At 46.3% G+C, this 24,382-nt stretch overlaps 3 protein-coding genes across 24 annotated transcripts in view; 2 read left to right on the top strand and 1 right to left on the bottom strand.

Moving 5' to 3' along the window:
* Positions 1-11,614, top strand: part of LOC116430769 (uncharacterized) — a 53,911-nt gene extending 42,297 nt beyond the window's left edge. For 15 of the 20 annotated variants that reach the window (XM_031985316.2, XM_031985320.2, XM_031985326.2 and 12 more), the window contains 10 exons: positions 370-456; positions 630-759; positions 3,260-3,612; positions 3,713-3,995; positions 4,170-4,577; positions 5,934-6,893; positions 7,526-8,754; positions 8,815-8,912; positions 8,979-10,077; positions 10,360-11,614. In XM_031985316.2, the coding sequence (XP_031841176.2) occupies positions 370-456; positions 630-759; positions 3,260-3,612; positions 3,713-3,995; positions 4,170-4,577; positions 5,934-6,893; positions 7,526-8,754; positions 8,815-8,912; positions 8,979-10,077; positions 10,360-10,377 (4,665 nt within the window). In that variant the 3' untranslated portion in view covers positions 10,378-11,614. The remainder of the gene's footprint in view (positions 1-369; positions 457-629; positions 760-3,259; positions 3,613-3,712; positions 3,996-4,169; positions 4,578-5,933; positions 6,894-7,525; positions 8,755-8,814; positions 8,913-8,978; positions 10,078-10,359) is intronic. The other 5 variants (XM_031985324.2, XM_076364891.1, XM_031985321.2 and 2 more) reach the window with 5 other exon arrangements.
* Positions 11,615-11,629: 15 nt separating this feature from the next.
* LOC116430765 (uncharacterized) lies at positions 11,630-23,880 on the top strand. 2 transcript variants are annotated; one of them, XM_076364911.1, is made up of 15 exons: positions 11,630-11,703; positions 11,881-11,914; positions 15,736-15,878; positions 15,951-16,112; positions 17,581-17,820; positions 18,584-18,973; positions 19,058-19,134; positions 19,588-20,259; positions 20,351-20,557; positions 21,076-22,309; positions 22,428-22,713; positions 22,806-22,963; positions 23,069-23,180; positions 23,295-23,506; positions 23,700-23,880. In XM_076364911.1, exons 11-15 carry the CDS (start codon positions 22,610-22,612, stop codon positions 23,804-23,806), a joined length of 693 nt encoding a protein of 230 aa, XP_076221026.1. In that variant the 5' UTR covers positions 11,630-11,703; positions 11,881-11,914; positions 15,736-15,878; positions 15,951-16,112; positions 17,581-17,820; positions 18,584-18,973; positions 19,058-19,134; positions 19,588-20,259; positions 20,351-20,557; positions 21,076-22,309; positions 22,428-22,609; the 3' UTR covers positions 23,807-23,880. The 2 variants fall into 2 exon arrangements, with proteins under 2 accessions (XP_076221026.1, XP_031841172.2); XM_031985312.2 differs by lacking the exons at positions 11,630-11,703; positions 11,881-11,914; positions 15,736-15,878; ... (5 more) ...; positions 20,351-20,557; positions 21,076-22,309 and having other exon boundaries at positions 22,325-22,713.
* Xxylt (Xyloside xylosyltransferase) lies at positions 11,857-15,382 on the bottom strand. Of its 2 annotated transcripts, XM_031985336.2 has the most exons (4): positions 13,875-15,382; positions 13,139-13,459; positions 12,543-13,016; positions 11,857-12,463 (listed from the first exon to the last, which is right to left on the bottom strand). In XM_031985336.2, exons 1-4 carry the CDS (start codon positions 13,887-13,889, stop codon positions 12,257-12,259), a joined length of 1,017 nt encoding a protein of 338 aa, XP_031841196.1. In that variant the 5' UTR covers positions 13,890-15,382; the 3' UTR covers positions 11,857-12,256. The 2 variants fall into 2 exon arrangements, with proteins under 2 accessions (XP_031841196.1, XP_031841195.1); XM_031985335.2 differs by having other exon boundaries at positions 11,859-12,463; positions 13,139-14,580.
* Positions 23,881-24,382: the final 502 nt, after the last annotated feature.

Raw genomic sequence — 24,382 nt, 5'->3', positions numbered from 1 at the left:
AAGCTTTCGTTGCGGACGATCGTTTCTATTTTGCGACTATTCCAACAGCAGTCGTGAACCGTGCACTTCTCTTGCTAAGAAAATGAAAGTCCGTTGTTCGGCAAGTGCCCTTCAGTTCCCAGAACCGTGTGATCCTCGAACGGACGCGTCGAGTTCCTTCCGTGGAACTCTTCGAATCTCCAACTTGTTATTTCGCCGGCTTGTAATTTCAACAATTTCAGAACGTTCAGACGTTTCCCGAGAGACGACGGGAAAGAATGAACGGAAACGAGAATACCCCCGTGTGTATCGACCAGTTTGTTGTTTCGCGTTTCGCGTTTCACGTTTCATGTTTCGTGTTTGTTCTTTCACGTTTGTTTGATATTTCAGGTGAAATTATTGCCGAAACAGGGAACCTTTGTCCCCCGAAAGACGAAGCAGGCCAACCAACCGTTCGAAACTACTTTCAGGTTACAGGTAAAAGAAAATCACAAATTCTACCGTCGATATCGCTCCATAGTAAGATAAAGCTCGGTAAATGCAGGAAAGATCGGATAAAGGCTGTTTGCGTCATTGTTCTATTTCTGATGTTTATCTATGATACACGCTTCGAGAATCGGTTAGCGATTACGACGATTGTGCAATTGCTGCAGGTGCATCTGCCCAGGAACCAATTGTACGTGTCCAGAGTCAGCCCGAGGATGAATTTGGCCGAGATTTTGGACGAGGTCTGTCGCGAAAAGAATCTGGACAGGAGCAAGTACGAACTGCGTCATCCAGGTGAGCAATCGCAACGAAAAATGAGCGCCGAGGTGAACCTGCTCGGTAAGCTACCGAACGATTAGCGGGCCAATTTAAACTGGTGAAAAGTTGGGAAACGATTGGTGCGATTGTACCAGGTATTTAATCCGATTCCCAGTAGAGTCGACCAAAGGTATTCTCGTTCGAGCACGGGCAAGAAACCTCGCCGATAAGTGACAGAGAAATAACAGAGAATTGCATCAACGATTAATAGCAAACAAAGCTGTTATCTCGATCTCCCTTGCGGAAGAAAATAAACCGATAACGCTGTGTGTCGTCGATTCCAGCGGCGGGTCGGGTGTCCAGACTCCCTAGAAAAATCTGATACACCTAGACTCGCGCCTAGTTCGGTTCGTTTACGTTTGATATTTAAACCGGTAGCACTGGCCAGCTCCCGTATTTTCAATGATTCTTTATTCTCTTAACAGGTTTCAGCGGCCAATCGAGCCGATATTTTTCCATGAAAGCTTATCACCGAGACTACTCGAAGATTGTTTGAAATAAACTCGAAAAAGTTTGTTAAAATGCACTCCGAAAAACAGGATCTCCTTGGGTGTACGGAAACTTTCAAATGTCGAGCAACACTCGAAACTGAACCAGACAAACACTCGAAACCAGGCTTGACAAATTTTCCTCTTTCGACGTGGACATTTAATTCCACGTAAATTCCGCGGTATCGTGCACAGTTGTTTCGTTTGATTTTTCAAGTGGGGGGCGACCCTTTTCATTGGGAAACAATGTTGGGGTACTTCTCGAACGTTCCACTTGGCTTTTCATAATTTACGGTACGAAAGGCACGACGCGTATCCCCCCCCCCCCCCCCCTATCTTCTCCATACTGAACGGGGTTCCCTTTTTATTTTCACGAGACCTGTTTGGCGAGCGTCGATGAACAAAATGAAATTATGCAGATCCTCTGCTATTAACTTATCTCGGAACGGTTTCAGGGCTCTGATAAACGCGCGACGAGAACACAGGTTCGTCCGAATATTGCCTCCAATTAGCAGAAAACATTCGTCGAACGGATAACAAGCGAGTCTTTGGGCACGATGGAATATTAATGAACACGAAAAGTGGTTCGTTCGAATGAACGAGAATCGGCTGTTGGACGACTCGGTCGCTCATAAAAGGGATCGTACCGCGCGTGTCCGAATTCGGATACTTGTCACGGTCCGGGCGATCCGAACCGACTCGGAGATAGTTTGTCGACGCTCGAAAACTTGCGGACGGACCGCGGACACGTTTATGCAAATTCATATTTTTATGGGATGATTGCCCAACCGGAATTTATCGAGACATTTATGCCCAGCGTTAAAGCTCCGGGATTCGACCGGGAGTCGAGAATTTATTGAATCGTTGACAAATTTTCTTCTCTTCGAAACTCGTCGCTGGGACCATTCAAATGCCTTTTCTCGGGGCGACTTTACGACCATCCGAAAGGTTTAATGATTTCCTCTAGACCGTTTTTTCGACAACTTTGCAGAAATACCTTTCAGAACTGACTTCCTTATTCTGTAATTACTTTGCTGCGATATTTTCACGGGTAAGGATCTCGAGGACACATTGTTCAGACCTTCGTTCGAATCATCGTCGATTCTTTTGTATCCGAATTTTGCCCGATTAATGTCAATATCGATTTTTTTGAATACCTTCTGCTGCGTGCAATGGTATCGGATTCGCGGTTTGAAAAGTCAGTGGCTACGGTACTTTGACTCGGTTTGCGACGCCAACGGGGTATGGCTTCCGAAGCCATTCGGACCGTGCACATGTGCACGCGTACGTGTATGCGCATTGTAGTTGTGCAGCTACTTTCTATACATACGACTGCGCTCGCAATCCGATTTCCCTGAAATTTTGCATTCCTATTGACCGCGCGAATGAAAGTCTTCCTACGAGCCTTCGTCACGCGAGACCATTCAGATTTCAGGCCAGCGATTTAGTTATCCTATATTTAGTTATCAGCGAAATATCGTTAATCCGAGGATGTCCGTTTTCTTTGGTTCGGACGATGATATCGATGCGAGCCAAGTAGATAATATCGGCTGACCCACCCCGTACATCGCGCTGTACGCGTACTCACGCGCCGGTGCACGAGATATTTCAGTTAGCTGGTTACACCGGCCAGTTGTGTTAAGATCGCTATCGCAAGGTTGCTGGCCGGCTCTTCCACTTGTTACTCCTAGTCGTTAGCCGTGCACGGGTCTCCGTTCGCATACTAGCCGCTGCTCTCCCCATCTAGGATGTGCCTACGAGTGGCTCGCTACCCGCGTACCCACACCACCAACCGCGTGGCGCGTTCCCGATTCCCGAGGAATTTCTCGGCCGTTTGCTCGAATTCGTTCTACCCGAGGGGCGAACTCGCATTTCTTCTGTTCCCGCGAATTGCTTCTGCTCCCTAGAGAGCCGCGAGAGCCACGCTTCGTCATGGACGATTTGCGACGACACTTACCAGCGTTGTTGTTGTTGTTGCCCTTTTCCAGCAAACCTGGAGACACTGGATTTGTCCTTGTCCCTCCAGGACTACCATCTTCAGGAGGTGACGCTGTACGCAAAACAGGGCAGAACGCTCGGCTCCGCTCTCAGTACGCAAGACATAATGGCGCTGCACAGGCAAGAGGAGCGACGCAGACAGCAGGCCAAACAGAGCGTCTTCGGGTTCGCGTTCAAAAAATCGAAAGAGTGCTCCCTGAGTACGGACAGCCTCGGCGGGCGGAGCGCTTCGCCGGCCAGGAGCGACGAAACTGGCAGAAGCACTAGTCCCCTTCAGCCTCCTGCCAGGCCGCAAAGAAAACGAAGACCCGCGCCCAAACCGCCCGTTCCGGCCCAGCCGGAAGTGAGTAACATTGCTGGAACTTGCTTCGGTGGTCCATCCGTTTTCCGTCTTGTCGTCTCTCGCGAGAGCGTCGACCGATGATGCGTTTCGTTCGTTTCAGGGAGCCGAGGAAAATGCTGCAGACTCCTGCAAGGACAAGGTAGTCATCAGTCACAGTCGCAACAGCAGCGACAGCTCGGGATATCACGAGGCGTCCGTGTTGAGCGACAATCCTGATTCGGCCGGGAGACTGCCGGAAACCCTGCCCAGAAGAAGCAAATTTCCGTCCGAGACGCCGAGAAAGTTAGCCCACACCTCACAGTCCAGTAAGAGCCTCAGCAATTTGGCTAGTGTTCCTGGTACTCTTTCCCGGGGAATTAGCAGCACCTCGTTGAGTTCCACAGGTAGAATTCCTTCCGTGGTACTGTGTCCCACGATCCCCCTTATATATGACTTAATAGTTTCTTTGTCTCTTCGTTAGAACAGTAATTTCGTTTAAAGTAGGCGTGAAACAGACGTAGAGTAGAGGTTGGTTATTCGAATAAGAGCATCTGGCAAGAACGCGCGGTTTTCGACAGGTCTGAGAAAGAAAAGGAACGCGCCTCTCCCTCCGGTGACCAGACCTCTGTCGTCGGCAATCTCCACCCAGGCGCTGGAGCGCATCGTCGACTCCGAGGAGTCGCTCACGTCGGACATGGATCCCTCCAAGCCTCCGTCGGACATCGGTGCTCCGTCCAAAGCCAACTCGGACATCGAGGAGCGACCAAAGGCTAGTTCGGACATCGGGGTGACCACCGTGGGTGCAAAGATCGATTTCGCAAATACGGGATCCTCGACGGTGTGCGTAGAGGCGAAAGCTGGGAAAATGGACGTCGAATCGCGTCACAGATCAGGATCCGTAAACGTTAAGTTACCGCCCAGTAACGAAGGACACACTGTGCCCGTAGAAGAGGCTCCCGTAGACGTTAGAGTTCCCAGCAAGAGAGGTAAGCTAGTACGTAGTTGCGCTAGCGTACAGGATAGCGTGCATTCCTACAGTTTCGTGTCGATGAATAGCTTCGAACGAGTGGTAGAGGAAGGGGAAGGAACGGCAACGATTAGGAGACATCGAAGTCTCTTTGATCCTGAAAAGGTGAAACTGCACTCCAAGATCGAGGAGTGTAGGTCTGGCACGAATAGAAACGACGACGAATCGCTCGACGACAAGTTGGTACGGTTGACCAGGTCGTTAACCGCGTCCTTGGACTCAGAAACCCAAAGTTCAAAGTCGCGGCCCAAAGTTCACAAGTTTCGGAGCTTCGCGTGTAGGAACGTTCCTTCTTCGGAATATTTCGATGCTCGCGACAGCGTCGAGTTATTCGATAGCGGCGGTCAGAGTTTGCTCAGATCTCGAAGCAGATTGATCAGAATGCAGACTTTGGCCGATTTGCATAATATATCGGCACGCGCGCGTCAGCCAGAGTACACGCCGGACTACGAAACGTTGGGGTTTCGTTCGGGAAGCCCTCGCTCGGACAACCGTGTTCGCGACGGCGGGCATCAAGCTAAAACGCTCGAGTATAGTTTGAGTTTTCAGAATGATTTCAAGCCGAGGGATGGTAGTTTCGAAAGGGTCAATTTGTCGAGTCACCGAAGCTTCTCTGTGAAAAATCACGTGTCCGGTAATCGATTAGAGACATCGTCGATGGAAAGTAGGCAGCCAAAGTTGGGAAACGTGAGCACCACCAAGTGCTACGACGGATCCATTTTGTCTAGTGTCGGTAGAGATTCGTTCGACGATCCGGACGATAATCACAGGCCCAATCCTTCGGCGCCGCCTTTGAGTAACCTGCAGATATTCGCGATTTCAACGAAACCCTTGGACATTCCGGTGACCATCGTGGATTCGATTCCTAATAATGTCGATAAATTGCCGTCTCTTCCCATCGTCCAGCGTAGCGAATGTAGGCTAGAGTCGGAGAAAAAGCTGAGCATCTTGGAACCCCCTCCGCCTGGACTAGTGAGTAGAGAAGAATCCACGCAAAGCTGGAATAGGTTTTTGATTCAGTTGAATTCCATTTTAGAGAGTCGAGCCGGAGAATTCGTTTAGACGTTATCATTCGTACTCTCCTTTTCTAGCGGCGATGTTTCCGTTCCGTCTCTTACTAGGGCTCTATATATTAGTCGATCTTACTGTAATTAGAAAAGTATCGTAGTTATCGCTACCCTTATCTTGCATGCTCTAATCAAGTTGCGCCGATTGCACAAAAACTTTCCCAAGAGAAACGGTTCCCGACCACCACCCGCTTGCTAATTTCACCTATAGGTGACGGTTTCTTCTTTTTCTTTTCCTCCGAGTACAGTTGGAGAACCTGTTCCGCTTCCCAAGCCTAGAAAGACCTCCACCAGCGGTAACACGTCGGTGAGACCTCAAGTTCCGAAGCGCAAGTTGGCACCACCTTCCCCGTTGAGTAGAGCTTTACCCTCGAACTCCGGCAACGTAGATCATTTCGCAAAAGGTCCACCTCCTCCTGCACACTCTGCCAGCAAAAGTATTGCGAGTGACGCGAGTTCGAACGTCCTTCCGGGAACACCCGCTGTTGGCGATGGCACGAGTTCCGCCGTGTCCGATCGGAAACTCGAGGAGGATCAGGACAAACCAGACGTCGCATCCACCTGTTCCACCAGCGAGGATGAGGTGTTCTTGACTCCTGGAATCGAACACAGCCAAGCGTCCTTCGATTACGATTCGCTGCCGTTGGAAGAAAAAGATCGGCCGATCAAGGTAGTATCAGCCAACAGCGAACTGGCAATTGTGCCTGCAACGCAGCGTCGACAGAGCTCACCGATCGCCGAAACGGTTGCCGGTCAAGAGAAGAAACTGTGCGCAGTGATCTCGACCATGCCAAAGTGCGAACATCTGGCCGAATTGGCCGAGAGCAACGGGAATTTATTCTTTAAGAAGAAACACGCCGAGTCGAGAGGGAACAACACCGATCGCGCGAATGATCGGCACAGAAGCGGGGAAGGTGCGAAGGAATCGAGGAGACCGAGGATCCCTCGAACGGCGTCGAAATCGAACGATTTTGAAACCAACTCGTTGGAAAAGCAAAAGAGGCATTTCACTTCGCATTCGGAGGATATCACGTTCGCTTTAAATCTGAACGTGGCGTCCAATGTTGGTTTATTATCTGCACGATCGGATCAGTTCGGTGGAAATGTTACGCAAGAACCAAGAACCGAGCGAAACACCGCTGATATCCACCGTTGTTTCGTCCAGGGTGAGGGTGAAGGTGAATCCAGTTGCGGATCGGGTACATCAGGTGCATGTTGCATATTACTAACGGACGGTGTTGGGCATCCACTTTGATCTGTCCCTTGTGATCTTACAGGAAGTCGCTCGAAACATTCTCGAATGACGATACGAACGTTAGTTTCTTTCCATAGAACCGCAGAATCTTGATTAGGATCTGACACTAAAATCACCTTTAACTTGCATTTGTAACTTCTTATAAATTATGTTCTTAAATCTCTCTCCGGGTCTCTCTCTCTTTCTCTCTCTCTCTCTCTCTCTCTCTCTCTCTCTCTCTTCCTTCTGTAGCATCGTTATCTTTATGAGATAACTACGAGACTCTCTACATCTCTGTATTCTACTTATTTTCAAGAAACCCGTCTGTTGTACACTTTCGTTCGTTCACATTTTCTGGAATTTTCTGCTTTTCCTTTATTTCCTTTATTCTCTTTATTTTCTTTAGCGATGGCGCCGCGTTACACGGGGATTGTTGCTTCAAGGTCAAGTTGCACCGTGTACAAAACTCTCGCACGCTTTTTCGTTTATTCGTTTATTCTCGTTTCTTCTACTTGTGAAAACTTTGATATATTCTTTGACCGGGCAAACATTGTTAGTTTCGCAACAACGCGTCGTACTCGCGTCTCACGATTACATTTTTAACAGATTGCAACCCCTCGGAGACGGACGTTTTGCTGCAAAAGGTGTCGGACACGCTGTCCAACTCTTTACCTGCTTCAACGTTGAGTCAAGTACCTGTCGAGAGATTCGTTTCCCTCGTCGAGGCAAAGTCGAGAACAACGAATGCCGAGAAGACCTTAAACGAGGAAGAGGACTCGAAACAGCGGCAAAGCAACGATTTCCCGGACGGTGCGATAGCGAAAACCAGTACTCCGAATCTAACGGTGAACTCGCAGCAAGACACGTCGGACTATGTATCGGCAGCCGACGAGGATCTGTCTATCGCGGATTGGGAGTATCAGCTTCCAGCTCCGCCGAGTGCCTTCAGGGATTCTACTTCGCCGGTTTTCAACGACTTTAACGAGGTGATATCGTCGCCCGAATCCTTTCGAGATTCCGAACTCAAGGAACACGCGAAACCATCGGACGACAGAGAACAGAAAGCGAAACGAGAAGCGGCGGACAAGAAATCTGTGTTTCGCGAAGAAGACAAGAAAAATAGCAAACAAGACAGATTCCATTTGCAATCGAAATCGGACTCGAATTTGAAGAAGGTAATGATCAGCGAACTGGAGACCAAAATAGGTACGTTTCCTCAGAGTACCGTGGATTTCGAGTCTAAGAAAGTTGCGGACAACTCGTCCGCTCCCAAGATAGCGCCTATAGACAACACATTGTCGAACTTTACCATCACCACCTACACCAGACAGAAAAGTCGGAACATATTCGAGGAAGTGGAGAAGCAATCCCAAGGAAAGACCACCGATGACAGGTTCGTCAAGTCGTTCGTGACACTCTCCAGGAACAGGAGCAACTTGGTCGATGGGGATGATAGAGCTGCGAAAGAATCGAACGTTGGAGGAACGTCGCAGGTGAAGACGAAGGTGGATGACACCGGTGATAGAAAGCTGGAACCAAAGATACATACGGAATCCCTGCATAGGCAATCGGGTAACGAAAAGACTAATATTCATAGGTCGAAGAGCTACGTGTCTGTGTGCGACAAGTCCAAGTTTCAAGAGACCACGCGTGATGACGAACATGCCGGGAAGAATAGAAACGCGGCGGCAATGGACGACGCCGGGATGAAGAAAGCAACGAGCATCAGCAACCTGAATGCAACCAGGAGCATCGAAAAGTTCTCACAATGGCGGGACAACATTCTGAAGCGGCAAGAGGAACCCACCAAAGAGAAGCAACTGCAGTCTTTACAGGTATATGCTTTAACTTATATAGACTTTGCTAGGTTTCTAATCGGTTCGATCGTATTCCAGGTACTGAAAAGCATTTTACCGCAGTTGAAAAATGCTCAACAGTCGGAGGAAAATGTGCCCAAAGAATCTGATGACACAGTATTACCTGAGAAAACGAGGTACGTCTTTGGAAGAGAGAAAAGAACGAGAGAGTTCGAAGCGTAATCGGTATAATTGACTTTCAGACCCGAGACTACGTCCAAGGAACATTCGATCGACTCGAATGTAGTATCGACTTGCACCGACAAGAAACCTGAGGCGGACACGAAGAAAATACCACCGGCGACCACCGCGAAGCGTTACACCTATTCCGGACCGCCAGCGATAAGTTTGGGCAGCTGGTCCGAGCGACCGAGCGTCAATGTTCATATTAAAAGGGACACGGATTACAAATTGGACGCTCGCAAGGTGAACGGCAATAAAACCGTTGTAAATATAAACGGCATTAGGGACGAGACGAGCGGCTCGATCGACTTCAACAACAAAACGAAACCGCACAAGGCCCCGCAAAAGGGCAATCAAATTGAAATTACAGAGAGGAGAGAACCCAATGAATTAGCCAAGAAATTAATCACGCATACAACTGCGACGGGCTTTAAGAGGCCGGTATTGAACAAGGTTCGTATAGAGTCGAAGCCAGCGAGCGATAAACCCGTGGTGACTGGAGTGGAGCTGAAGAAAAGCTTGCCAGAGACCAAGCCGCCGCCGGCGGATACAGCGATCGACACAACTCCTCTAAACTTTCGGGAATTGTCCAAGGCCTTCGGCCAAGACGTCTGCCTTCGGCCGAAACCGAAACGATCCACCTTGAATCGGGCCTCGGATGTCCAAATTGAAATTACTTCGAACAAGCAGAACGAACGCGTCGATTCCGAGGGAAGCAATAATGCCGTCGGCGAGCAGCGCCTAAGCAACGCCGGTAACCGAGACACGTCGAAACCCAACAGATTCGCCACGGTAGTAGGTGCGCAGCCCCAAAATCAGGGAACCTTCCCTTTTCGGAATGGCATTATTGGTACCAAAGGCGGCCAGCAGCCCGTGCCTACTGTAAAGAGTTTCAAGATTTCGACCGCAAACGAAGAACACTGCAACCAAAACAACACGAAAGAACACAAGAAAGAGCCATCTGTTATTCCTCAACCACCTAGACCGCCTACGATGCCTGTTATCACGGGGGTCACCTTGAAAACCGCCAGACCGAAATCAATGCCTGTCCAAGTAGATACGAGGGACATGTTGTTGGAATCGATTCGAAACTTTGGTGGTCGCGAAAATCTGAAGAGCGTAAGCATCTTGACGTGATCGGGGCGACCGTGTCGCGGACATTCTATTATTATTATCATTATCATTATTATTATTGTTGTTGTTGTTGTTGTTGCTGTTGTTGTTATTATTGTGGGCTCCTTGAAAAAGGTAGATTACGGAACGATCAGACATAGGGAATATACAAGGAAACGAAACACTGGATCTTGAATAATACCATGAATTCGATTCTCGTACTTTTCTCAAGCAGCTTTTAAACATTTTATCGTCGGATTACAAGTTAACGAAAATTTATGATTGCAGGCTGCAGAGAGATGTTAAGCGCTTTCCATTCCTAACGGCGGATTATTCAAATTCATCGTATCCAAGATGGCGCTTGGTGCTGTTGATAAAGTCGCAGGGGTAAAAAAATTCATCGAAACTGAGGAATTTATTCGTATACGCATATATTTTTTGTTCGGTTTTGAAAATCATTCGTATGTAAATATCGTGTGTAAAAAGTCAGACAACCAGAAAAGGAAGGGTTGTCGTTAAATGATCGAAAGTGTACATATTGCATAAACGTGTAAAGTTTTCTTTTCCGATATGAACAAACAAGGCAGAGGAGAGTGTTCGCATTATCGTGTCCAAATAGTCAACGAACCGTTCGGGTTCGTTCGAAACGAGTTTGCTCATTACGCGATGCAGTCCACGCGATTTTTCTTGTTAAGTTTTTCCTTTACATTCTAGTTCGCTCAACCATTCTGTTCTACCCTCGAAAGAAAAGCGCGCGCGTGCGTGCGTGCGCACACAACACACAGAAACACATACGTACATACACGTACAGAGTTAGGTCTAAATGGTTAAACCTACGTCGACTAACACACACGTCCTAACCAATCGTTTAACATTTAAGTTTCTATCACTGGGACCAAAGGTGACATCTTTTATTTTATGTACCGTACAACGAATCTAGATATACAGTAGGGTGTGCGTATATAACTCAGAATAGTCTTTTTGTTTTTCTCCTTTTCAAGAGATAATCTGGTCAGTCGTAGGATGATAATCCGTATGATGGTAATGATAATCTTAATCGAGAGTTGTGTTTGAATTGTATGACGGTGATGCTGTTCTAATTTATGTTCCCTTCGATACAACGAAAAATCATTTAACAAAAGACTTGCGCTTTTTGTTTTTACACTGTTTACATTTTTGCTGATTATTACCGATTATTACCGATTATTACCGGACCACTAAAGGTACTGTATTAAGAATTGTTCCGAAGAATGTTTTACAGGTATTGTATACACACAGTTTAAACAGTTCAGTGAAAAATATATTGTTGCGTTGATACTTGGTTGAAAATAACGTTGCTTTACAGAAGAATTCTTATCGTTAGTCAAGACACCTGGAGCGGTGATTTCTTTGATGGATTCCGAGAATGAGAGGGAATATTCTATAGAGCTAATGGTAATCGTGTCCGATAAGTGTATGTAGTATTGTGAATAGCGTATACTGTCGATATTGTATTTAATACTTTCCTTACGTAAACAAATATAATGATACTGCGTCAATCCTATTTATATACGTATCGCTTACAGTTCCATTAAAGTCGAACAAGAAAAGCCATTGCTTTTTATTCAAGACGACCGATGATAGGATCTACAGGTGAATAATATATAAGAAAAAGTCAGTAGATTTTAATAATATTCTTACATTCGTGAAAACTACAGGTATTAAAGTAACAGAATTATGTATTCTTGTAAATATTTTAATAGTAGAAAAAAACATGCTGGTACAGTAGCATCCTTAACATATATCTTTTATTGTTGGCATTTTGTACAGAGTAGCACCCATCTCCTACGAGGACAGAAATGTGGTATGTATTCTATTTCGAATGTATATTTAAAATATACAACACTGAAAATTAACATCTTACAAACTAGTTCATAGGCACTGCGAAACAATCTCGCTTACAGACTAAACAATTTTTATAAATATATTGTTATCACAATGAAAGATATGAACGTGTATCGTCGTCGAACGAACAATCACTGATTCGGAGCTGCCCATTCTGAAAAAATCTTGTCAATGTAACGCTTGAACAGCACCAGGTACAGCTACATTATCCACCTTAAAAATCCACTAACAATCATTGAAAAAGAGATCTCTCGTATTGTCATGTTTATGTTCATATAAAAATGATTACGCCGAACATTAATTAATTGTCAGGTATTGGAGTATTGCAGTTCCCGTGCCATAATTTTGTTTCCGAATCGCACCTCGAATAATTTCCAAACACATCCGCATAACCACGGTCTCTCCACCACGTACACAACTGCCTATTCCAACCACAATCAATGGTGTGAATCAACTCTGGCCTTTCCATTCCTAGGAGCGTGTAGAAGTCTTGATCTCCCAAATGTCCCTGAAAGCAGGTATTCCCATTGATAATTAATATTATAAAAATAATCCAATTCCATGAATTGTTCCATTCGAACAGCTACCTTAAAATGATATTTTTCAGTCATCGCGTCGACGCTTTCCTTTTTAACGATATTATTGTAGGCAGAAGAATTTCGTAATCTATCCAAGTTGAAAAGTACTACCCCACTGTTGTAGCCAGGGTAACCGCCCGACTTGGCAGGTTCTCCGAAAAATGTATTCGGATGTTTGTTGCGATACAGATACAAAACGTGTCTGTAAACCGGAGTAAGCTCCGGAGCTAGACCGAATAGGGCTTGCTCTCCGAAACTGTTAAATTCCTCGAACAGTTCCTTGATATCCTTACGAAACTTTGTATCGGCATCGAACATTACCGCAAAACTTTGTTCTATCGGAGCTATACGATGCAAACCCAGAGATAAGAAAAACAATGCATCCGAGTAGTATGTTCCTGGTTTACTACTGAAATGTGGAGACATTACCGATACAATGTCTTCCAATTGGGATGCCAGTTCGTGGACATCGTAATATTGCACCTAAATCAATCAGAAGAAATGGATTAATCGATTAATCGTACAAGCCATGGAATTGTAGCGTTAAGTATGAAATTCTTTATTGGTTCGTTTACGGGTTTCCCAACACGGAACATTATATTTACCTTCATAAACTTTTCTGTCGACAACAAGATCCCTTCCAACACATTTTCTGCGACGTCCTTACTGTCATCATCGGTTATTACATGAAACACAATGTCAACAGAAGATAATCTGAGCAAAGATTCTGCAAAAATCTCAAACTTCCTTTTCATCGGTGAGTTACTAGCAACTTTTGTGAAAATGCACCAGACATTATAATAAACCTTTTCAATCTCGAGAAGCGCATTGGACGTTTCATCTTCTCCAAAGCTACTCGACTTTGTTGTCGAGGTACTTTCCTGTTCTGGAACGGTGTGTGCCAACCAATGTCTACCATTTGATGTCTGATAACAATAAAACAGCACCAGAATCACAGCTAGAACTGTCAAGTTGATCAGCACCTTACGTATCAAGAGCATTTAATTAATCACTCATGATCAGATTTCCTCTGTGCATAGTTTGCATTCAAAACAGCATCTCTATGCTGTTGCAGAATACGAAAAGCTGATCTGAGTGGATATGGAATGTTATATTTCTTTCACTAGAAATAAGTTTGTAGGTTTGAAAGTTTGAATGGAAATTGCAAAACTTTCGAGTCTTGAAATAAGAAAAATTGACGGAGGTTACTTCTACACAAAGGAATCACGGCACAAACATTTGTTGAAGTCAAGTACAGATTTCTGGATCTTGAGAATAGATTGAAAACAAAAACAATCGAATGTCGATGCAACTGGGGTTCCTCCGGAAGATCTTTACTACCTGTACAGAAAACATTGCCCTCTCTGCTGTGGGAGAGGTGGATTCATTTAAAGGCGAGATTGGACGGCACCAAATAGGATTCGTTAATCTATAATTGCGTTGAGATTTTATCGCGATATCGTATCATTGTAATATTAGATTGCTAACGTATACAAAACCGTCCCCGATTAAAGGGCTTTAAAACGTCCGGCATTTTGAAAGCGAACCTTTAGTTTGTAGCACCGTCGTCGGTAGCACTGGTGTGTTACTTTAAGTTTGAAATAGTCAAATGATTATTCATGTAGATTTATAGTTAAAGCTTGAAAAGAATGCGCGAAAGCTTGAATCGCATTGTTTAATCTACAATAGTAAAGAACGATTAGAAGCAAACGATCAAAGTGTTTTTCAGCTATAGTTGTAATTTCTGATTGAAAATGTGTTTAAACGGAAAGCGTTGGTCAGATTTTTGATTGTTACTAAAGAAAAGAGATTATTAAACAGAAGTTTGCACATTTCCAGATAAAAATTGAATCGTTTTCGAAGACGACACGACTCCAAAAGGAGGAGAATCGTTTTTTCGCCTGTGTAGTCTCCAAATTGAAATCTGGACCAGTCACATACCTGTCTTCCGCAGAAGACCTACAGTATTGATCACTCCGAGAGAGGGATAGGCACGTTGGAGATAGCCGGCGAGCACGTGGCACCGCTTAAAATCCGGAGGGAGAAAGATTTTTTCTCCCCAGAAATGATGAAATAAAACAAATATCTCCATAGAGTCTATAGAATCCGTAGAATCTATAGAATCTATAGGATCGATGAAAGGGCAGACGGTACAAGAGGTCGATGTAGCTGGAAGAATGAATGAAAAATCTTTCACTGTACGTGAACCATCAATGAAATTCATATCAGGAATGTTCTACATTGTAAAGTGTCCAAGTATTGATCCAGTTTGGGTGAAAGTTAGATTTGAGAAACTTTGGAAAGTCTATTGGAAATATCGAGATTCTCCCAGTTGACTATTTTTCCAAGTATCCATTAAGTATTCGACTGGATTTTGAATAGGTTTTCTAAAGGCGAATGCTTGAAAATCGTGTCCCGTAACAAGCCTAAATGGAATTTTATTATGGTTTGAAAATCCATAATTTGAAAATCCGAATAATTTCGAGAGAATGCATCGAGTGAAATGTGATTTTCAGAAGACTGAAGCGGTGAAAAGGTCAGCTTGTATGGTTGAATCGGTAACTAGAGAACACAGTATCCATCGAATCGTCGATTACTCGAGAAAAAGGAAGAAGGCGAAGAAAAGAGCCATGTCGAATCACGGAGAATGCGTTATCTCGTGGATGAATGATTCCGTGCACGGTATTTGAAAATTGTCGTTGAGCGGTACGCGCACAATTGACTGGTTATACCAGTCGATGGGTCCACGGGAAGACGTTATCGAAGGAAGAGAACGAGAAGGGTGGCCGGGGGGAGGTGCAATCAGTGGGGTTGATAATACGAGCAAGCCGATAGGAACCGAGCCAGGAGGAGCGTAACGGTGTGTGTTCGTATATAAGGCAGGAGCAGCGAACGTCTGCTTCTGACAGCCCATTACCACTGTACAAACGCAGGCACAGAGCTCCGCTGGTCTCCCTCCTCCTCCGAAGCTCGTTCCATCCCTTTCTGCGTCTGTTTCCCTCCTCCGGCATCTGGTCGGCCCTCATCCACTCGTACAACTTGCTCTTCCTGCGGGAAGATGGTGGAACCACCTTTCGCTACACAGCCCTCTGCTCGAGAAACATGGAGATTCCGAGAGTTTCTTGGTCGATTCTCGAGGGGAATCCAGATAACTGCAGACTTTCCGGCTTTCCTATTTTGCTAATGCAATAGGATTTTCTAGGTATCGACAACTATGCGAATACTCGCGGATCTGCAGAGGGTTCTTTTCGGAGACGGTACACACTTTTCACGAGAAAAACTCGGAAATTTCAAGCAGAAGAAAAAGATGAAATAAACGGGTCAGAAAGGAAGGATTCGTAGAAGGTAATAAAACGGTTAAAGTTTGATGGTCCGTTGGTGGCATTTGTCATAAAGTTTTCTTCGCTTTTCAATCAGGCTTCCGAATTTTCCTAACCAAGGGGGAACACGAACCAGTAGCGTTGCGTCGGATGTGTTGAAAACGACATCGCGCGGCGTATCGATTGAAATTGAAGTAGCGATAACGCGATTCAATCCTAATAAAACGGCGTCTCTTCGAACCGTGGTCTCGTCGAAACGGTGAGTAGGTTCAACAAGATTATGAACCGCAGAAATAAGTTTGGCGAACGAGAGAACCTTTCCCGAGTAACGCTAATTTACAATTTCGAATTTACAATTTACAATTTCGAATTTACAATTTACAATTTCGAATTTACAATTTACAATTTACAATTTACAATTTGAATTGAATCAATTGGAGTCTCAGAGTGAAACACCGAACGGTGTGTCAAAGGGGGTTGGAAGTTGGTACTTGTAAGGGGGTTGGCGTCGATCCGTTCGGAGCACGGTGTCCTCCGAGCGGAGCAGCAAGAAAAGGACGACGGCGTAAGAAATGGAATCCGTCCGGAATCAATTCTCCGTGTATCCTTGGGGGTAGAGGACGAGGAGGCGAGCAGGTTTTTCGAGGGTGGCGTCGGGGCCACGCCTGCCACCTCGGTAGGCCACGCCCGCGCGCAAACCTACCCCCGGAGGGTCCGCCGAGAGTCGAAGGGCTAATAATTCACGTCACGAGCACACCCCACCATAAAGAGTCAGCTACAGCCGCGCCGGGTCGTATATTTCGTATCAAGCGTGCCGCATGAACGTTATCCAGTCCCAGTTACTGTTAATTACCGATCGTCTTGCGTAATTAATTGCCGGCGACCTGGAGATCTTCTCTCACGACTGATCTCCAGCGACGGTGTATCGATCCTCTGGACCGTCCGCTCTATTCGCCCACTTTGTTCAACGTTTCGTCATGAACATCGAGAAGAAATCGATGAGAAACACCATTGTTATGTCTGGAGAATGTGACGTTCATTCATCGCATATTTAGTATTGGTACTTGTCGGTAGATGGAAATTATTGAATAGGTACATACATACAGGTATATAGGTACAAACAACGCGATTAATAACGTTTGAATCGTACGTATTCAAGTACGATCAGAAGTCAGTTTCTTTAGCCGGTTTATACGAATTATTTTCCGTTAGCATGGAAGGATACAGACTCGTCGTATTTCGCATTTCGTACAGTATGGTTTTCGGGACAATACGTTACCGCGATAATCTATTTCACCGGCATGCAATTTTATGCGGATTAATAGAAATATTTTCGTTTTAAACGATCGATATCATCTTCTGTCATTTATTATCTACCCTCAAAGCAAGATACCCCGAAGGGAGATAATTAACTGGGCTGACAATTATGTAACGTATCGACTCGTTTACATTCGGACGTTTAATCGTTATTCACCATTCTCGTTCAATTGCCAGGAGAGTAATTGCTTTTCGTTTTCATGCAAACGCAAATCGGGTTACAAAGCGCGATCAAAGAAAAATGAAAGAACAATAAAGAAGAATCTGGATATTTGTCGAGTAAAATCCAGTCTACCGATCGATACAATCGAATAGCGGAAGTCGAAAAGAAGAAGAATAAACGAGTTGACACGATACGGATGAAAAACGAAACTGTAGACCTATGGGAAACGACATGAAAATGTTCTCAGGAGTCAGCTATCTGGATAGCTGGTACGTATCTGGTGCGCGGATCGGCCGATTCGGAAACTGTCGCAGGAGCTGAACCCGATGAAAGGATCGACTTTGCCGGCGGTGGAGGTTTGCCCCTAAAATTAGCCACAGTGACATATCGAGGAGTGCGTCGAGACCGGGCGGGTCAGCATCCCCTTGCCTGCCTATTAGGCACAAAAGCGGTGCCCTGGGAAAATCAACTGACGCGTAACTAAACGGTGTATCATTAATTCTCGCGTGTATGTTTATATCGTCGGCGTTAAGCAGCGTGCACCGCGCGCGTTTGCACGGCCAATTTTCCGTGACAATTGCTTTTTCTCTCTTCGGTCTCGTCATTTCATCTGGCCGTTTCGTCGAAAATCGTTTCGAACTTGTTACCCTCACCGAGAGAACTCGAGAAGGTAGAAACGAATCAACGAATTCACGAATTAACGAACAAGCCTCGGGAAACTACGAGACGAGAAGCAGCTCGAAAACTTTCCATTTTCTTCGTTTTTTTCGTTTCCAAGTACCTACTTTCCCGTCAGCGCCGGGAATTCGCTCGGTACGAACAGCGCGTTCTTCTTTTTCCGTCTGCGCGAAGATTGTACATATAATTAGCGAGAACTGTGCGCCGCGCGCGGCTCTATTTTTTCCGGTTTTCTTCCGAACGGTTTTTCCTGCCTTTCGCTTCTGTCTTGCCCGACACCTGGTTCTCTCTCCTTTTTTCATTTTCCCTTTGTTTTTTCCACCGACACCCTATCGCGACGTACGGATACCTTTCGTGCCAATCAACGGGTCTCCATCGCCGAAAGGTGAACGCCGATAATTCTCGCCGAGAAATCGACGTTTTCGCTCGACAGCTTCATCGTGAAAGAAGCTAGAATTATTCGAGATCAGCGGTATCAACGGCATAACTCTAACCGCTTCGGACTGTTATTCTATCGTACAATTAATTGTTTATAATAAGTAGCAATTCCTTAACGAACTTTCCAATTGTAGATTTAATGGAAAATTGAGGAGGATCAAGAGGAGGATGAAGAGGAGGATGAAGAGGAGGATGAAGGTGGAGGATGAAGAGGAGACTTTTGCGACCCCCTTGGTTTCTGGCACTTACGGGTGCCCCGAAGTCGTCCCACCGGCGGTCACGTGCCGGAGCGTGCCGTCCTTTGTCGTCCTTTGTCGTTGCTTCTGCACTCTCGTTTGCCCTTCGGTGGGGAGGATCATCGAGGTTCAACGTGCAAAGACACGTGTACCAAATAGGCTTGGTGGACCAAAGCCTGTTTTCCGCGGCCAAGGACCACCGTCGCGACGGCCGCGGACACAATGGGACGTGCGGTTCTCGAGCGGAGCTCGATTGGAAGGATCGCCGACAGCCACCGAAGCGAATAGGTTACATTTTTCAATTCCATCAAATTCTTCTAACATTTCCAACAGAAATATTATGTATTTGTATAATATCGTATCGTCTTTCAGGCTGGAGCCCGCCTCGCAAGATCATGGTCCGTGATTTTCTGTTTTCAGAGAGGAAACTGATATATCTGCGTATCTATGTATGTATCTACATAGCAATCTACTAGGATTTCCGGCAGCTGTTAATATTCATTCAGATTCTGAGGCATCACCGAAGCATTCTTCGCGAATGTAGACTGGACGTTAGATTCCTTCCGAGTCTCGGAGTTTCTTCGGCCACCATTGTTTCTGTTTTCCTTTACGCGTCTTTTATTTTGATTTGTCTAGCTCCCGAAGGGTTCGTTCCCTTTCCCTCCGGCGGTCTCTTTGTCCAGGCCACTTTCTCTTCTCTCTCTCTCTCTCTCTCTCTCTCTCTCTCTCTCTCTCTCTCTCTCTCTCTCTCTCTCTCTCTCTCTCTCTCCCCTCACCCCCCTTCAACCGCGGGTCTCTTTTCAACATCGAGCCGTCGATTGGCCGCAATTCAGTGTCGCGTCGTTGCACACAGTTTTGCGGCGGTGAACGTCAATTGCATCGCTCCGCATATTTCATTTCAGATCCCGGTCCACGACCTATCGCCGCTCAAGGGTACTCGCAATGATGATCGCGAGAGAAAAGAAACGAATCGAGCTACCCGTAATGTCCGAAAACTGTCACGATTATCGAGTAAACGAAACCGAAACGGCCAAGATATCGCGGAGGAAAGGATGTCGCGAAAGAAACGAACATGTAATTTATGTCCGTTTAAGGATTATCCGCAAAGAAGAAGAAGAGCACGAAGAAACGTGTGGCGTGTACCGTGAAGAGTTTGCAAAGATTTTGTCCGGAGATTTGTCATTGGTTTTTCAGGTGGCGAGACCGCGAGGAACGGTTCGCTCTGTTCGACAGGCTGCAAAGCCTCCTAGAAGTGGACCAGGGGATCGCGGATATCCGAGCAAACGTTTAATTCGTGATTACATTATTTCCGTGGCGGTACGAGGGGCCGACCGGGGCGCCCTGTCAGCGCCAGTTCGTTCGGATACGCGTACCAGCGCTGCGTAACAACGGGGTACCGTTCCAACCCCTCGATAATAGAGATTTCACGCCGCGGGCCCCACTTCGGTTCTCACAGTAGGGGTTTCCGTGGCTGGTCGATCATCTATTGTCCATGGAAACTATTCGATGGCTCCTCTGACCGCAAGGTCAATAAATGCACCGCCGGTTACACAGGGACGGTCGCGTGCCTCTAAGTATCTGTTTATAGTCCTCGGGGATCAATTTGTTTGGTAAATTATTTATTGGTCAAATATGCTGACAAGCCACGATGTTTTCACCTTTCAGATTCGCGATCGGTTCCGTTCGAATCGCTTCTTTCGGTGTTGGGAAAAGCAAACCGAACGAATCGAGTGTGGCATCGTTCCCTCGATTTTTGAACCATGCCAACGCTGCGAATCCGCGCGAATCACCCGTAGGAGGGAACGTTTACAAGTACGCGTCTGGATCACGAGTTTCGAACGAAGAATCGCGAACGCAGTCAAGCTTACACAGGTGAGCCCCGGGACTCGAGCTTTCGGATAACAGATTTCGAATACAAGTTTCACAAGTTTCGATTGTACATCGTCGAGGAAACTCTATAGAATATTTCTCGAGTCGAGGAGTAATAGCTAAACACGCGTAAGAAGCTACGCATGGGTGGACTGTCGGCAAACAGAAATCACAGACGGCGGAACCCGATCTCGGTCGGACGATCGGCGCGGTCCCCCTTGGCGAGGATACGTGACAAATTGAGATAAATAATCGTTTTGCGGGGACACAATACCCTCTCGAAATTTGTCACGGCGATACTCGAAACGGCACACTCCGGAACGTTTGTGAACCGATACTCGCAAAACCGACACACTCGAGTCGCATCTGGTCCGCGTCCTCCTTTCGCCGATGATCCTCGAAGATTTCCATTCGTCGCTAGCGATTCAACGCGAAGGGAAGATGATTTTTTTCCAGCGAATTACCCTGTACTTTGCCTGTAACCTACTCGTTGTTATTTCTCACGGAATATTGTCCAACAGATTCTCGAGGATCGCTGCACGTAATGTTCGACGAGGTGAACGAGGTTTTCACGAGAAATGAAATGAAATGAAATGTCACGAGAAACGAGATTCACGATGACGTTAACGGCAGGTAACCGTACTCACCTGGGCGTAAATGGTCCACGGTTCCAGAGGAAATCTGACAGCCTGAGAAAGAATAGCGCCGGGCGGTGTCGATGAAGAGGAAGCGACCGCAGAATCCCCTTTATCAGCGGATCGAGCTTCCCAGAGAGATATGAATGGGCCAATATTCAAATGAGACGTGTTTAGCGGCACGCACAATGAGAAACGCGGCGGCGTCGGTGGCGACGCAATTATGCAAGGTGTTAATACGATCACAATGGTGGTGCACGGTAGGGTTGTGTACCCCGGCGGCCGGGCAAAGTTTTGTCTGGACCGGTCCCCGTGGAAAACGAGTTTCTAGTCGACGACAGGAATCCCGGGCCGAATTACTATTGTCGGCCGCCGATACGTCCGCGCGCATAATTCGGATTACCCCGGGAATCTATGAGAACACGGCTCATGGATCGACTCCCATATTTCCCGATATTTTCATGCTATTCGATCGGCTTGCAAAAATCGAAGCTAGCCGTCGACTCGGCACACTTTCACTCTGTTCAAATTATACACGGGAAACATTAGTCGCGTCATTTCATTTCGTTTTCAAGTTTTCGAAAGGAAATTTCCAGAGTTTTATTTGATCCTAAGCTAGAGTTTTATTTGATCCTAAGGAAAGGAAGAGAGAAAGATCGAAAGACTCGGGGAACAGGGATCTCCCGTTAAAAGAAAGGGGATCGTGAAACGCGACGAAACTGTTATCGAGACGGTATCGGAACGATTTGAATTCGAAGCTCTCGAATGTATTCGGGTCCAAGGAGAAATCCAGCTGCTGTCCGGTTCCCCGAAAAAGAATCCGGCGTTCTCGACGATCCGTCCAGCGCGAAATTGGAACTCCTCCTCCTCCTTCCTCCGTCGGACAATTTCACCGGTTCGCCGAGAGCCGTGGGGGTGGTGGGAAACGATTGAAATAAAATTTGGCTCGGGCAGTAACAATGAACCGCAGAACTTTCGGACGCGAAGCGCTCGCTATTAACCGGCCCACCAATCCGCGGAACTTCTGACAGTGATTCGGAGCTGGGGATCGTCGCGATTGGACGGAATCTCCGCCCAGGGGTTGGTATCGATCATCCCCCTCGCAGTCCGCTCGCGGAAGGTATATAAACCAGCCTCCCCAGGGACACGGACGATAGTCCGAGTCCTCGCTGTACCGCGGATCCGCAACTCCCACCTGTCTGCACCGCGCGAAGTGATACCTTGGACACCCCCGACAGGTTACCACCGATATTTTGACTACCGACCAAACAAACATCTCGAAAGTTGAGTGCGTCGAAAGGGTTGTCTCGGTCGAGACGGACGATCGTTTCGAGAACAAACAGAAGATTGAGCCGGATCGGTCTGGACGACCCCTGATCAGTGAAGTGATTAATGAGCTGGTGAAGAGAGGGGGGGAGGTATGGCGAGTCATTCCACTTACGATTACGAGGACAGAGGACAGAGGATGAGGCACAGAGTCGGGGCCACGTCCAGACCTGCCGACTCTACCGTCGCCTGCACTAGGTGAACCACGATTATTTCGACATTCCGAGAAACATTTAATAGAGAGTCGTTGAAATCAATTTGCATTTCCGATCGAATGTGTTTGGTTTCAGTACGCAGTACTACGTGGGCCCGAGCAGCGACATCAGCGAAGAGGACTTGGCCGAGCTGCCGTCTTGCGTTTACGCAGGAAGATCCGCTCAGCATGTGCCACACGCTTCTTCGCACACCCACTCGCCTTTACACTATCACATGCCGGTCTCTACACCTGGTAATATAAAAGGATACTCTCGTAGATACACCGACGACTAGATAGGAATTTTTCAACCGTTCAGATACGCCGGATCAACGTTGCGTTTCTTCTCCTCTTTCTCAGATCACAACGACACAGAGATAAACGGTGTGGAGGAGGGTTATTATCCGAACGGCAGTCCTTACAGAATCCAACGACACGCCGCCAACATCAGGGAGAGGAAACGTATGCTGAGGTGAGAAATTATTTTGAATGCTCGAACCCCCGCCATGATGGTAGTTACGTTTAGCTACCGAACCCGTTGGGAATAACAGTGGAGACGGATTGTCAGTTCGATTGCGGTTTTTAGCAGCATCAACTCGGCTTTCGACGAGCTACGAGTCCACGTACCAACGTTTCCGTACGAGAAGAGGCTATCGAAGATCGACACCCTTCGCCTGGCCATAGCTTACATCGCTCTACTGCGAGAGGTGCTGGCCGCGAGACTCGATCCGTTGACGTACGTCGAGAGGTGCCTTAGAGGAGAAATAAATGGGGAACGCGCCGAATGGAACACCAGCGGTCAGTAGGGAACCACCGGTTCAATTCGCGACTCTATCATATGATTAGTAGCGTACGATAGTTTGGAATAGCTCCTCGAATCGTCGCTAGAACTCTCTCTGTTCTTGCAGAAACATTCCGTTCACCTGTGTTCCGCGACACCTGTGCGTGCCTCCTATCCGAATGAGAAAACGTAACAATAGTATTCTTGCAGATCTGACTGCGCGTTTGTCCTGGATAAACTGGGAAAATCTTGGCGTGAACCCGAACAGGCGATCGGTCTTGACTACCCTCGCCCTCACTACGGACAATATGAATTGAACGCAGAATTTCTCCTTTTCTTTGTAAATAAATCCCAACTGGAATAGAGTGCCAAAGGACGTTATATACATACATATGAATGTTGTACATTTCAGTTCTAGTCATCTACGTGCAATACGAGCGATGATGCATCATATTATATTTCGTATTTCTATACATATAAATTATATATAAATGCAATACTCGCGTGTACAATGAATAGCTATTCTATGATAGTTTAGTATTTTCTTTGGAATAAAAGTCAGCGCTCGCGAGCAGCCGTAAAGCTCTCTAGTTTCATCCTACGATTCCTTTTTGTCCATTCGTTCATCGATCATCCGACTTTTTTCTTTTTCTTTCAATACTTTCGATACCGTTTTCCCAAATCGATTAACGTTATCTTAGTCTATGTATGGCATCCACGATCGAACAGAAACAAACAATTTAACGTGTCTAAAACTCAAGGAATAAATGTTGAAGGGAATACACAGTTGTATTTGCTTGCGTTTCAAGTATTCGATTAAAATGCATAAAATATAAAACGAGAAACGTGACATATAATATACAAGTACCTCGCTTGTTTATACGACAAGTCTA

Source organism: Nomia melanderi, chromosome 2 (genome assembly GCF_051020985.1).
Source record: "Nomia melanderi isolate GNS246 chromosome 2, iyNomMela1, whole genome shotgun sequence".
NCBI lineage: Eukaryota > Metazoa > Arthropoda > Insecta > Hymenoptera > Halictidae > Nomia > Nomia melanderi.
This window is presented reverse-complemented; position numbering and strand designations above follow the sequence as displayed.

Excerpts from the sequence above, each read along its gene's own strand:
- Xxylt (XM_031985335.2), bottom strand. The coding sequence starts at position 13,534 with ATGCTCTTGATACGTAAGGTGCTGATCAACTTGACAGTTCTAGCTGTG. Across the intron at positions 13,017-13,138 it reads CGACAGAAAAGTTTATGAAG|GTGCAATATTACGATGTCCA; the intron begins GTAAATATAATG and ends TGATTGATTTAG. Across the intron at positions 12,464-12,542 it reads CTGAAAAATATCATTTTAAG|GGACATTTGGGAGATCAAGA; the intron begins GTAGCTGTTCGA and ends ACCTGCTTTCAG.
- LOC116430765 (XM_076364911.1), top strand. The coding sequence starts at position 22,610 with ATGGCGAGTCATTCCACTTACGATTACGAGGACAGAGGACAGAGGATG. Across the intron at positions 22,714-22,805 it reads TCTACCGTCGCCTGCACTAG|TACGCAGTACTACGTGGGCC; the intron begins GTGAACCACGAT and ends GTTTGGTTTCAG. Across the intron at positions 22,964-23,068 it reads CATGCCGGTCTCTACACCTG|ATCACAACGACACAGAGATA; the intron begins GTAATATAAAAG and ends CCTCTTTCTCAG.